Genomic DNA, 13,677 nt, shown 5'->3' with positions numbered 1-13,677 from the left:
TCGACCCACTGAGCCATCCAGGCGCCTCTAGAAGGAAGAGGTTTTATGGCTAGGTGCTGCACCTTTAGCAATATAGAAAAAGATGAGAAGACTAGCATAGGAAATGAACATATCGCTTTGTTGCAAAAGAAGTCTGGCAAATAGGGAAAGAAAGCTCTTTTTTTCCCTGGCATTACCTGTTCTCCCAGCTTGCTAAGACGTCTCCACTCAGCTGGTGTACCTGTGACAGTAATAGCCCTGCTGACCTGAATATGGCAGGAGGGACTTAATAAGCTGTTAGGAGCAAAGTTTAGATCTTGCCTCTTCCATTGATTCAGGGCCAATCTTGTAAAATTTCTTCTCTGTGATGATATTTATAGTTGTAGCTTTTATATTGTAGCTTCTGAACTTTCGTGTTGTGCATTGCCTGTGGTCATTTTTCATATTAGTCCTTTCAAGGAGGGTGAAGTATCCATGTGACCCAGGGGAGGGAGTACAGTTTCCTAGTACTAAGTATGGCCTTTTCTTAGGTTGGAAATTTCTCCTGAGGTAACTGAGATTATTATACTCATAGGTGCAGGTTTGGACATTCTAGATTTGTGCTTGGTGCAAAGCACTACATTTGAGTGTTCCCACAGTGGAAGGACATTAAGATACTTGTAGAATTATATGTAACAAACATTCTTTGAGCTTTTGTGTAAGACCCTTTTCAAAGAGATACAGTTCCTGCATAGTGGCATGAGTGCAGGGAAAGACCCCAACATTCTCAGAAGATACAAAGTTCTTTTTTTTTTTTTTTTAATTTATTCGTTATTGAGAGACAGAGACAGAGTGTGAGTGGGGGAGGGGTAGAGAGAAGAAGGAGACACAGAATCCCAAGCAGGCTCCAGACTCTGAGCTGTCAGCACAGAGCCCAATGCGGGGGTTGAATTCACGGATCATGAGATCATGACCTGAGCTGAAGTCAGACGTTTCATCAACTGAGCCACCCAGGCTCCCCAATACAAAGTTCTTAATAGCAAAGAATAATGAAAGGTATGAATATCAAGTGAGACAAAAGATATCAGAGAGAGGCCCTGCTTCCTGGCCCCCCAAAAGTGCCCAGTGGAAATTACTGCCTGGATAATAGCGTCGTGGAGTGAGGATTCTACCAGGGGGAAACGTTCCCTTTACTACTCTCGAGTTTTGTTTTCCCCTTGATCTTTCTGTTCTCACTATTTTAGATACTTACTGCGCACTTGGTGAGAATAACTGATTGAAAGCAAGTCAGGCACTTTCCTGAGTGATTACTCTTTTTTTTTAAGCTTATTTATATACTTTGAGAGAGAGGAAAAGAGCACACACAAGCAGAGGAATGGCAGAGAGAGAGGGAGAGGCAGAGATGGGGAAAGAGAGAAGAATCCCATGCAGGCTCCATGCTATCATTGCAGGGCCCAGCGTGGGGCTCAGACCCACAAACCGTGAGACCATGACCTGAGCTGAAACCAAGAGTCAGATGCTTAACTGACCGGGTCACCCAGGCACCCCTGAGTGATTGCTTTTATATTGAGTGAGGAAACAAAGTTTCCCAGAATTGCCCTCAGTAGACCTAGGTTTTTTTTTTGTTTTTTTTTTTGTTTTAATTTTTTTTTTTTCAACATTTATTTTATTTTTGGGACAGAGAGAGACAGAGCATGAACGGGGGAGGGGCAGAGAGAGAGGGAGACACAGAATCGGAAACAGGCTCCAGGCTCTGAGCCATCAGCCCAGAGCCTGACGCGGGGCTCGAACTCACGGACCGTGAGATCGTGACCTGGCCGAAGTCGGACGCCCAACCGACTGCGCCACCCAGGCGCCCCAGTAGACCTAGGTTTTAAGCGTAGGTGATGTTTACTCCTGCAATAATTGTGATATTAAGTCACATGTGATAAGTGTCCAAAGTGTATAGCATTGGAGTGAAAAACTTCAGCTGAGAATTAGACCTGATTTTGAAGGCTGACTTTGCTACTTATTAATGACATAACCTTGGATAAATTATTAAACAACTCCAAGGCTCATCTCTAAAAGAAAGATCAGAATAATGCCAAGTGCTTAAGATTATTACGAGAATTGAGTATAATAATGCACGTAGTGTGTTTAGCACATGTTCTAATAACGTTTAAATATTATTGCTGTAAAATTGAAATCGTGTGGCAGGAGCCAAATCCTGAGGTGTGAGAGAGGAGTTTCTGAGACAGTATCAGCTGCCTGTTGAAAGGAGAGCAAAGGTAATGATGTGTACTTTGAGTCCATAGAATGGTCAGGCGGCTCTTGTGACAGTCAACCTCTTGACCAGAGGGAAAGGAGAAAGGACCAGAGTTCTAGTTACTTCTAGAAGATGGATTGAAAGAGGAGGGCTTTAAAGCCCTGAGTGCTCATCACGTTGATGATTCCTTCGGATGCTGGTCAGAATCTATCAAGTGAGATTCCCCTGAATCATTTACTCTAGTAGTCATTTTATAGCATGTGCCAAGGTTTCTCATCCTCAGCACTGTTGACGTTTGCACCAGATAATTCTTTGTTGTGATGAAGGCTATCCTCTTGCACTATAGAATGTTACCAGCATTCTTGATCTTTGTCTGCTAGATACCAGTGGAATCCTCCATTAGAGACCAGTGTATCTGATAGCCAAAAAGGTGAAAACAACCCAAATGTCCATCAAACGATGAATACGTACACCAAGTGTATATCCGTATAGTGGAATATTATTCAGCCGTAATAAGGAATGAAGTACTTACACGTTGTGTAACATGGTTGAACCGTGAAAACATCATGCTTCATCAAGAAGCCAGACAGCAAAGGCCACATATTTTATGAATTCCACTTTCATGGAATTTTATGAGTCCCCTTATATGAAGTATCCAGGAGAGGCAAATCCACAGAGAGAGCAGATCAGTGGTTGCCAGGGGATTGGGGCAGAGGGGGAAGAGGAATTGGGAATGACTGCTTAATCACTGTAGGGTTTCCTTCTGGGAATATGATGAAAATCATAAATGATTTTTATTATGACAGTAAACGATAAAAATATTCTGTGACTGGGTAGAGGTGATGGTTGTACATTGTGAGTCCATTAAGTATACTGTCTTGTAGTTTCAAATGGCGAATTGTATGTTATGTGTGCTTTATCACAATAAAAAGAAGGGAAAAATTCTAGTCATTGCCAAATGTCCCCTTGGGGGCAGAATCACCCCCAGTTGAGAACCAGTGGCCTATGGCAAGAAAGGAGGCTATGAGAAGGTGGCTTATATAGAAGGCTATAGAAATTGTCTAAAATGTATCTGACACGAGGGATAAGTTTGCAGAAAGTAAGCACTTGAATTCTTAAACTGGCTTGAAGAATCCAAGGGAACCCATGCAAGAGGGCTTCAAGCGTGAAGCGGATAATCCCCCAGCACAGACAGGGTTTATAAAACCTGGGGGCTTGGCTGATAGAGAGGAAACTGATGAACCCTTTCAATATGCCTGATCGGTCCCAGTACTTAGGAAGCAACTGTGGGACAGACCACTGCTTTGATGATTCTTCCTATAAGAAACTAATAAAGGAACCGAGCAGTAAACTGATCTGGGTAGCAAACTGCAAAATACCCAAGCCAAGGCGGTCCTCTGTGTTCTTAGCATTGATCAGGCAGTGTGAGTGAGGAGGGAGGGGGCTTTGACACCAACAGCACCCCTCCTCAAAACGGGGTCCAAATGGGAGACAGCGAGAGGAGATCTTCCAGAGAACAAAAAGAAAGACGTATGAAGAAAAAGAGTTGGAAAATAAGAAGGCTTGACGCTGCCTTGAAGAGGCGTAACCCTGTCACAGATATGGATTCCGTCAACATATCCTATCAGTCACAACAACATTCTTTGAAAAGATCAACTGTGGGGGCACCTGGTGGCTCAGTCGGTTAAGAATCTGACTTCAGCTCAGGTCATGATCTCACGGTTTGTGAGTTGGAGCCCATCGGGCTCTGTGCTGTCAGCGCAAAGCCCACTTGGGATCCTGGGTCTCCCTCTGTCTCTGCCCCTCCCCTGTTTGCGCATGTGCATGCGTGTGCGCGCGCTCTCTCTCTCTCTCAAAAATAAACATTTTTTTTTTTAAAAAAGAAAAGGTCAAATGTAATAATTGCAAGAGCTTTGTGAGAAGGCCATTGAAGTAGAAAGAGAAAACAGATTGGACTAATGACAGGTAGTAAGAGTTTTTGCCTGAATTGGCAACTCCTACTTCCAGAAAGACAAGTAGAAGAATGCCATCCATTTTTGCAGTAAATCTTTGCAAAAGCACTAAATCCCAACATACCCAAGAAATGTCAAGAGTCAGAGAAGCCCTGTGAGGGGAAAATCAGTTGGCCTGTATAAACTCTGACCTGGTCTTAGAAAAGAAGAACGAAGACAATGAATGTTTTCAGAAAAGGAAGTACGTCCAAGGCATCATCAGATGGCATCCGCAGGATGCCACATTTGATAGCAGCCACATACAACGTGTACAGCTGGAGCTCAGGGACTAGGAAAGGCACATCCAGCCAGAACAAACCTCATCCAGGATTACACTTGGAAAGCATCCGCCCAAGAAGCTTTCATGAGGGTTAACACAAAAGCCCTAGGTCTGTTAAAATCGCAGGTGGCTGTCAGTGCTACATGATGGTCCAGTTCAACTGATAGGACAGCCTTGAGGCTGGGAAGTGAAAGAACATAGTTGACCTGAAGTGTACTGAGTAACCCAGTCAAATGGCGCATCCTAAAACAAATGGAGAAGGACTCCTAGGCGCTCAGTGAATACTTAAAAGGGTCCTGTATTAGCTCGGAAGCTGTTGAATGTGGGACTGATCACCATTCAGTGACGGTTTGCTTAGCTTCCTTTTCTTTTCCCTCCTGTGGAAAGAGGCCTGGGTCTGAGCAGAATGGAGCAAAAGGGAGAGAAGAGGGAAAAAGTGAGAATCACCTAATTGTATATACGTATACATATTCATCCGTGGACAGTTCAGAGATGTGCACTCAGATCCTTTGTGTGGCCACTGTTCTTGGCCCTCTTAGCCCAGGCCTGAGCTGTTCACTGTGGACACATGTTCCATGTTCCCTCCCATGGCCTTCAGTCGCCATCTCAGCTCTTCTCTCCAAACCTCGTTATTTTACATTTTGCACAGTGAACATGTTTGGGAAGGAGGGATGTTCAGCCCATCTTACGAAGTATTTGCACCTCTTCCAGTAAAAATCCCATGACAATTCACAGATTCATGTCTCTGAGCTGTTATTTTAAAACAGAGATCAGTACAAGGGAAAATACTAAGGCCTCTGAGCAGGTTCTTAAAAGGGCAGTCAGCTCTAAATGGACTAAAAGAACCAGCAAACAAAGGCCTAGAGGACATTCATTTATTCATTTGTTCAGAATTTATAAACACATTAGGGGGGAATTTGAAGCCTTACTACCAGGCACAGAAGATCCTGTGACCTAACCTCTCCAGGAAGTTACCTGAAGCTAGGAAACTACTTTTCAGCTCCAGGAGTGAATACAAGTTTTTAAATGGGTAATCCGTGCTGGTTGGTTCTGAATGAGGTTTAGGAGCCCTGAGTCGTCAACTAGATCTCAATAAAGCTGGGGGAAAAAACCCTAAGTTTTTAAAATAAAAGCCTTAGATTGAAGAAACAACCGCCATGACTGAACTAAATGTGGAAATTGTTCAAAGATCGTGTTCCTTATCACCTCAGGCAGTGTCTACGCGCTTTGGTTAAAGTTACAGCATACAATTTGGTCACATCCGAAGGCATAACAGATACATGCTTTTGTGAGAAGTTGCTTTTCTTCCCGATATGGCAGTAATATCAAGCTTAGGGTTCCTGTGAAGTTCTATTTAAATCAAATTTCAAATGGTGAAAATAACAGACTTAGGATCTTCTCGTTTCCAGGCTGTGTTGAAATTATAGACATAATGTTTGTCTTCTGTCGTTTCCTGTCCTGCTTAATCTTAGTTTTTATAGCACAGCAGCGGGAATGGTTCTGATTTAGTAGGAAATTCACCTTGATCACTGTAACCTGGAAGGGCTGTTCTCTAGGGAAGGCAGGTGCAACCGTGCCGTGGGCAGGAAGGCAGGTTTCAGTGGGATCCTCGCCAATCAACCCGGTACTGCTCTCTGTGAATGAAGTGTGCTTAGTGTACTTGGTTGTGGAGGTGTGTGTGGGAGGGAGACAGAGGTGTACCATGTGTGTATATGATATGTAGCTCTAAAGCAATTCTCATTTTTCAGGGCCCCTGGGTGGCTCAGTTATTGAGGATCCGACTTCCACTCAGGTCATGATCTTGCTGTTCAGGAGTTCGAGCCCCCGTCAGGCTCTATGCTGACAGCTTGAAGCCTGCTTTGGATCCTCTGTCCCCCTCTCTCTCTGCTTCTCCCCCTGCTTGCATTTCCTCTCTCTCTCTCTCTCTCTCTCTCCCTCTCTCTCTGTCAAAAATGAATAAACATCTTAAAAATATATTTTAAAAATAACATAATACTTATTTTTGGTTCAAATTTCTTATTTTTGGTTCAATTTTCTTCCAGTAGGCTCCACCCTGACCCCTTTTCTGTTGTTAGAAGTGTTTTTTTTTCCTTTGTTTGAGTGGGTCAATGGTTCATAACAATGACCAGATCTAAACCATTCTCTGAAATTATACACTGCGTATTGTGGTTTTCAGTTTTGTTGGCATGAAATGAGGATTTATTCTCCATTGAAGGTGCTTGTAACCTGATTATCTACTCCCAAGATTTTTTTACAAGCATCACTAGATACTGATTTGTATTTTTTAAAATCTTAGCTTTCAAGTCCATTGCGTCACATACCAATTGTCCTTTACAGTAAAGTTTACTTTTTTTTTTTAAACCATGAAGTTGCCATAGCTGTTTCTAGTTAAAAAAAAAAAAAAAAAAAAAAAAAGATCCTAAACAAACAGGAAAGTTAGTGATTACCATTGTTCTATTGCTGTGTAATAAACCACCCTGACTTAAAACAAAACAAAAATTTCATTTTGCTCACAGGTTCTGTACGTTAAGAAGGTGCAGCAGGCATCGTGGGGAGAGCTTGTTTCTGTTTTACCATATCTGGGTCTAAGCGAGGAAGTCTCAAAGCTAGGGACGACTCCACAGCTGGAGTCTGCAGCCCTCTGCCAGCTTACTCACACGTCTGTCCATACAGCCTGTTGTCTGGGACTCAGCCCAGCCAAGGTCACTGACTGGTGCACCTACCCACGGCCTCTCTGTGGGACTCCTGGACACCTTCACGTCATGGTGCCATGGTTCCAAACTTGAACAGCCTAGAGCAGAAAGTCAGAAGCCTTATTGTTTATGACCTAGTCTCAGAAGCCACATTGCATCATCTCTATAGCAGTCACCAGCCCACCCAATTTAAAGGAAGGGAACATAAATCCTACCCCTTAATGGAAAAGGTCAGTGATACATTTTGTCAGAAGAGTGTGTGGGGTGGGAGACTGTGGAGGTCTCTGGAATGCCGGAACCTTTAAGCTAGCGTTAGCTTTTTTTTCAGTCTAGTTTTTACATATCCAACCAAATCTGAATTTGTTTTAGCCCCAGAAGCCTGGAACATTTGTTTGTAACACAAGTACATCCCATTTCCTATAAAATACGTGCCTTTAAAAACTGTTGTAAAGTGTTCTTAATTAATGGAAGTGTATTATTTAAATTCTAGTAAATGGACATATAATCTTACCAAGTAATGTGGATACTTAAATAGAAACCAGAAGTACCTTTTCATGAGGTGAATAAGCATTCCTAAGTTTATCCGCATGATAATAAGTAGGGTTGTTTTTTTTTTAACCTGTTTTCAATACTCCTGTTTAGCAACAATTCTTGGTTCTGTGTTCTTTGTAAATTGTAAGTTTTGTGAATAGCCTTGGACTGAGGTTCTTTGGATGGTAAGTAGCTCTGCTAGGCTCCTGACAGTCTTTTCTGTTCCTTTCCCCGTCTTTGTGCCGAACTGAACAGATCCGTGCAGTTGGCAGGCTAAAAAGAGAGCGCTCCATGAGTGAGAATGCCGTTCGCCCAAACGGACAGCTGCTCAGAGCTGACTCAATGTGAGTACAACACGGGGAAACGTGTCTCCTGCATAAGTTTTCAACATCCAGTGTCCTGTCATTTTCTACATAAGTTACTTCTTTTTTTCTTAACTCTCAAATAGTTTTTTAAAGAGGAAGAAGTGTGCATTTTGTGCCTAAGAACCTGAGAGAAAAGTAAAGAATTTGCTTTTACGTGTTTGAAATCTGTTTGACATTTACATCAGTTTTCCATTTTTTGCAGTTATTTTTAGAGCCTTAAAATACGTCATGGGAGTTTTCCAGTAACATTCCCCACTTCTACACATATGACAGAATTCTGAAAGTCTGATTTACTTTTTTTGGGAATTGCCTATAAAGTATACTTAGGAAAAGTTGATAAATGTTAGCGCTCAGTTCTGTGCAGCCTTCGGGAATGTTTACCTAGGGTGTAGATCGGAGCAAAAAAAAACAAAAGGAAACACTTGAAGCAAATGTCTTTGTTTTCAAGTTACTCAGTTGGTCATAAGATTGTGAACTAGCCCTTCCAGCTCGGCTACTGAAAAAAATTTTTTTAATGTTTGTTTATTTTTGAGAGAGAGAGACAGAGCATGAGTGGGGGAGGGGCAGGGAGAGAGGGAGACAGAATCAGAAGCAGGCTCCAGGCTCTGAGCGGTGAGCACAGAGCCTGACACGGGGCTCGAACTCACCAGCCGTGAGATCATGACCTGAGCCCAAGTCAGACACCCAACCGACTGAGCCCCCCAGGCGCCCCGTTCTGCTTCTACTGAGCCGTGGTAACCAGTGTAAGCACAGGCAAGCGAATTGCTTTACTTCCCAGGATTATTGTTTAGCTCTCTGCCTACTGAGTCATCGAATTGTTAGATCCATTTCATTTTCCAAAAATACGAGTCTGTTCTTTCAAAGGACACGTAAACTTGTCTTTCTCATTTGGTTATGTTACTGTCTTCTGATCAAAGCTACCCCACTATAAGATGTTTTAGATCAGGCACATGGTTTTTTGTTGTTGTTGTTTCATTAAAATTAGTGGGTTTTTACACATACAATATCCCCTTAAAATCTGGTCAGAATTTTAAGTCTCACATCCATTGGTGATTGTGGCATTTTTAAATAGATGATTTAGGTTGCTTGTGTAAATTAAGGTATCTTCTTCTTTACATTTTCAGTCAGTTTTCATGAACTCCTTGTTCACGAACCACATCTGATGCCAGGCATCATGTTAGCCTCTCCGGGAACTGCAACAGGATCAGGAGATGGGGCGTCTCTCTCGGAGTTTGCCAATCTGGACAAAAGCAAAGCACTTAAACGTATATTTAAGAGCACTAGAGCTCAGTACCGTACTGGAGCACTCAGTACTGTGAACTGGAGCACAGTGCAATATCCATTGGTGTCAGACCACATCAAGTGCTAGTTTGGCACTGACTGAAGAATACAGAGATGCCGAAGGGGCTTTGATAGGGTAGGAACTTTCTTCTTTAGTGGTAGGCGTGGAGGAGAACTAGACGTGCTTTCGTTTCGTGGGGAATCTTGAAATGTGTCCTTAAGTAGCTATAGTTACTCTGGAGGATTATGTAAGTAGACAGTAGGTTAAAATGAATATATATCTCCCTCCGAAAATACTTACCTGACAAGTTCAACCATTAATATAAAAATTTTTATGGTAATTATATGTTTTCCTGGAGATGCCTGGCTGGCAGTGACGGCGGCCGGTCCGTGAAATCCATTTTCCTAGTACATTTCCCAGTATATTACCCAAATGGTAAAAAAGACGACATAGTTTATGGCTAAGATGGCTTCTTGAGATTTAGCACCTGTCAGAATGATCAAGGGCTTTTGTTATTTTCTACTTGTAATCTTTTTCAAGGCAGCAAAGGTTTCTCATCAACTTTTCCGTTCTTCATATAAGCCACTTATCTTCATATAAGATGTGGCTGATTATTTAGGTCTTTTTTTTTTTTTAAGAATTTTTTTTAATATTTATTTATTTTTGAGAAAGAGAGAGCACAAACGGGGGAAGGACAGAGAGCGAGACACACACACACACAGAATCTGAAGCCGGCTCCAGGCTCTGAGCTGTCAGCACAGAGACTGACGCGGGGCTTGAACTCGTGAACCGCAAGATCATGACCTGACCTGAAGTAGGACACTTAACCGACTGAGCCAGCCAGGCTCTCAGGTCTTTAATTGCTTTGAAATTTCATATTAGATAAAAACAGGTCTATTTTAGTATAGCATTATTTTTTTCTTTTTTTCCACAAAATGTGTAATTATTGGTAGCTGAGTTTGGTTGAAGAGAAAGGAAACAGTTGTATTATGTATGAAAACCAGCCTAACGAGGCTACTATTAGAGTAGATAATTCGTTCGTAGGAATTTTTGCAGTTACCTAAGTTCCTCATAACAGAGATTAGCAGAGTCAACTAATCCTTGCTTTTGTATTTAAGTCGCCTTAATGGCGCTTTCTAGATGTTTAATAAAACAAAAAATGTTTTAATGTTTGGTAGTAAAGATAGAATGAATATTTAACTCTGCATTTTCATAGTGAAATTCTTAGATTACATAACGATACTTTTTTGTATGGTAATTATGTATATTACCATATTATGGTAAGATACTTAAGCATTTCTCTTAAAGAGAATCTTTTTAAAAAATATATATTTATTTATTTTGAGAGAGAGACAGAGAGAGAGAGAGAGAGAGAGAGAGAGAGAGAGAGAGAGAGAACCCCAAGCGTGCTCCATGCTGTCAGCACAGAGCCCCATGCAAGGCTCGATCTCATGAACCATTAGATCATGACCTGAACTGCAGTCAGGAGTCAGATGCTTCACCAACTGAGCCACCCAGGCACCCCTACTTAAGCATCTTTTTGTTAATAATGTAACCTGGCTTTTTCTTCCCCTTCCATTATTAATTTCAAAAGTTTGTGGTTGAATTCATCTTTAAGAATCTACATTTATTTAACATTAGGAATTTTATACAATGAGCACTATCATATATTTGGTGTTAGTGACGCAGTAAGGACGAAATTGTTAATTTATTATAAAACAGCAATATTTTACTTCCACTAAAGTAATTATTAAATTCTTGCTGTCTTCACCTATTTTGGTCTCTTCTTTGTAATGTACAATTAATTATGTGCCATGGTCCGTGAACCTTTGCCTGCCTCCACTTTAGTTTATTCCTTGGCTTTAAGAGTAAAAGTGCATGTAGACATGGGAGCAGAAACACTGGCCTTTGTTTTCTTAATCTCTTTCCAGAGACAGTAGAATCGATTATTGTCAGCTATTCACACAAAAATGAATTCTGACCAGTAGACTTGTATCTCGCTTTTTCTTTGTGTTATGAAAGCCGAATATGTAAAAGAAGCATAATTATTATTTAAGGTGGCACAGATCATATTCTGCCCCAAGAAATAAAATGTCAAGGTTCCAGGCACCGATTTCTGCACCGGAGTACACGTAAGAATTTCTCTGCTCTGCTTTTCACAGCTAGGAGTTGTTTTAATTTTGCAGGCTTATGTTGTACTAATATTTCGCCAAGTAATTATCATATAATACCCTAATGCTCGTACTGTTTGGGCTTCTCAGTTCCTTGGTGTTGGGATTTCTCAAATTATCCTTACACATTTTGTTAAGGAAAAAAAAAAAAAAACAAAACACTAGACCAATTAAGGAAGTTAGGTATGATTTGGAGTGTAATAGTGAAAATAAAATGGAATAATTTGCACATAAGGACCAAGCATCATTTTTTATTTTATTTACCTTGCTTTTTGGTGGGCATATTAGTTCCGTACAGAGTCAACTTAACCAGCTTCAGTGATCCCAACCTTTTTTCAGTTTTAGCACCCATCTTTTCTTGCTTTCTTATTTTGATCCAGAAGGAGGAGTCTAAGAGTGGTTTGTCATTTAGGGGGTTTTTTTTGTTTTTGTTTTTCTTAGTCCCATAGATTAAAATTATGCTTGGAAGAATGTTTTGAGATCATTTAAACCTACTCTTTCTGGCAAAAGAAGGTGCAGGAGTGACTGGCCTGTCGTGGGGATATTTTAGCGCACAGTACAGGAACTCAGCAGCTGATGCGGTTCTTAAGCGACAGAAATCACTCTGGCAACCAGCGATGGTTTTCTTCTTCTGGTTCTTTTATTGTGCTTCTTGGAACCAGTAAATTGCCTTAGACAGTGGCCACAAGTTAAGGTTTTCTATTTAAAATTGCAAGAGAAAGGGTACAAAATTTGTGTTTCCATGAACATTTTTTTCTCACTCTCTTCACAATTTTACCTTTCACTGTCTTCTGGAAGAGGTTGGAGCCTCACCAAAGACGTTACCCTCACAGCTTGAGAAACATTATTCCTGTGAGAATCCATGGGAAAGAGGTACTTGACTTTGGACTTACCTCTTAATAATGACAAGTAAATTTTCGTGTAAATTTTGGTTCTGACATTGGCTAGTGTTGTTTACTTCCCATTCATGCAGTAGGATTTCGTATAGGCATCAGGCAGAGCTATTCCTGGTGAAATTATATGGTAAATATCAGAGCTGTCCTCAGAATTTCCTAATCTTTTACAAAAGAAGAAGTTGAGGCTTTGCCGTTTTATAACATTAGTAGGAATCAATTTATTATCAAAGTGCAATTTTATTAGATTACTAATCAGATAACATTTGCTTAAATAATCCCAGTGCCTTGGCAGTATGTTGACTTTTTTGCTTTTCACAGTAGTTCCCTTGTCAAAACAAAAAGTCACTACACCTTGTTTGGGTGGATGAGTGGACAGAGATGAAAATCCTAAAAGCACCGTTTCCCTCCACAGCTGATGCCAGTGGTGGACATTCTAGCCAGCATCAGGCTGATTGCTAAAATGGGCTTACTCTTTCCTGTTCTTAAATTTGTCTGTTTGTAAACCAAAACCAAAGGCTGCTTTGAAGGCTTGCTTTGCAAGGCTGCTTGAATCTTTAAAAAGAAAAATGGCTGAAGTATCCATTGCTTCTAATTAGGGTAACTTTGGTCATTTGTGATTTAATCGTTTGGTGCAACTATAGATGGAAATAAAAGTTAACAATCAAGGGCACTGCATCTATACATATACTGCCCAAAGTGTTCAACAGTTTTAAAAATAGTTTCTGTTCTGTTTTTGGTGTTTATGCGAAGGATTACCATATAAATACTGAAAAGTTAAATTTCTTACTAATCTTTAAAACTTTTGAGAAACCGCCAAAAGTCCAAATATGCTTTTGATGTTGGTCTTTGATAAAATAAATATCTTTACTAGTATTGATAAAGGCTTAATTTCATCTTTTTCTACATAAAATATTTTTTCTTAAGGTACAATTAAGGATCATGTAAGGTTTTTTTCATTTTTTCTCATATTCCAACTTTCACATGATCATGCATAGAATCTTAGAGATCTTATACACTTTTTCATTAAATTTTTAAAATATTGTCAATATTTACTTATTTTGAGAGAGAGCATGTGCACATGTGCGTGCAAAAGGGGTTGGGGGCAGAGAGAGAATCCCAAGCAGGCTCTGCGGTGTCTGCACAAAGCCCAATGCAGGGCTTGATCCCAGGAATCATGAGATCATGACCGGAGCCGCAGTCGAGTAGATGCTTAACTGCCTGAGCCACCCAGGTGCCCCTGGACGGTTTTAAAACTCAACCTTCTG

General features: G+C 40.8%; 1 protein-coding gene across 13 annotated transcripts in view; it reads left to right on the top strand.

The window, feature by feature from the left end:
• The window catches only part of MFF (mitochondrial fission factor), a 35,835-nt gene that overhangs the window by 7,520 nt on the left and 14,638 nt on the right, over positions 1–13,677 (top strand). For 8 of the 13 annotated variants that reach the window (XM_040450832.1, XM_040450824.1, XM_040450828.1 and 5 more), the window contains 2 exons: positions 7,954–8,042; positions 11,403–11,477. In XM_040450832.1, coding sequence (XP_040306766.1) covers positions 7,954–8,042; positions 11,403–11,477 — 164 coding nt within the window. The remainder of the gene's footprint in view (positions 1–7,953; positions 8,043–11,402; positions 11,478–13,677) is intronic. The other 5 variants (XM_040450837.1, XM_040450836.1, XM_040450835.1 and 2 more) reach the window with 1 other exon arrangement.

This window comes from Herpailurus yagouaroundi, unplaced genomic scaffold, assembly GCF_014898765.1.
Source record: "Herpailurus yagouaroundi ecotype Mexico unplaced genomic scaffold, PumYag 202, whole genome shotgun sequence".
In the NCBI taxonomy this organism is placed as follows: Eukaryota; Metazoa; Chordata; class Mammalia; order Carnivora; family Felidae; genus Herpailurus; species Herpailurus yagouaroundi.
This window is presented reverse-complemented; position numbering and strand designations above follow the sequence as displayed.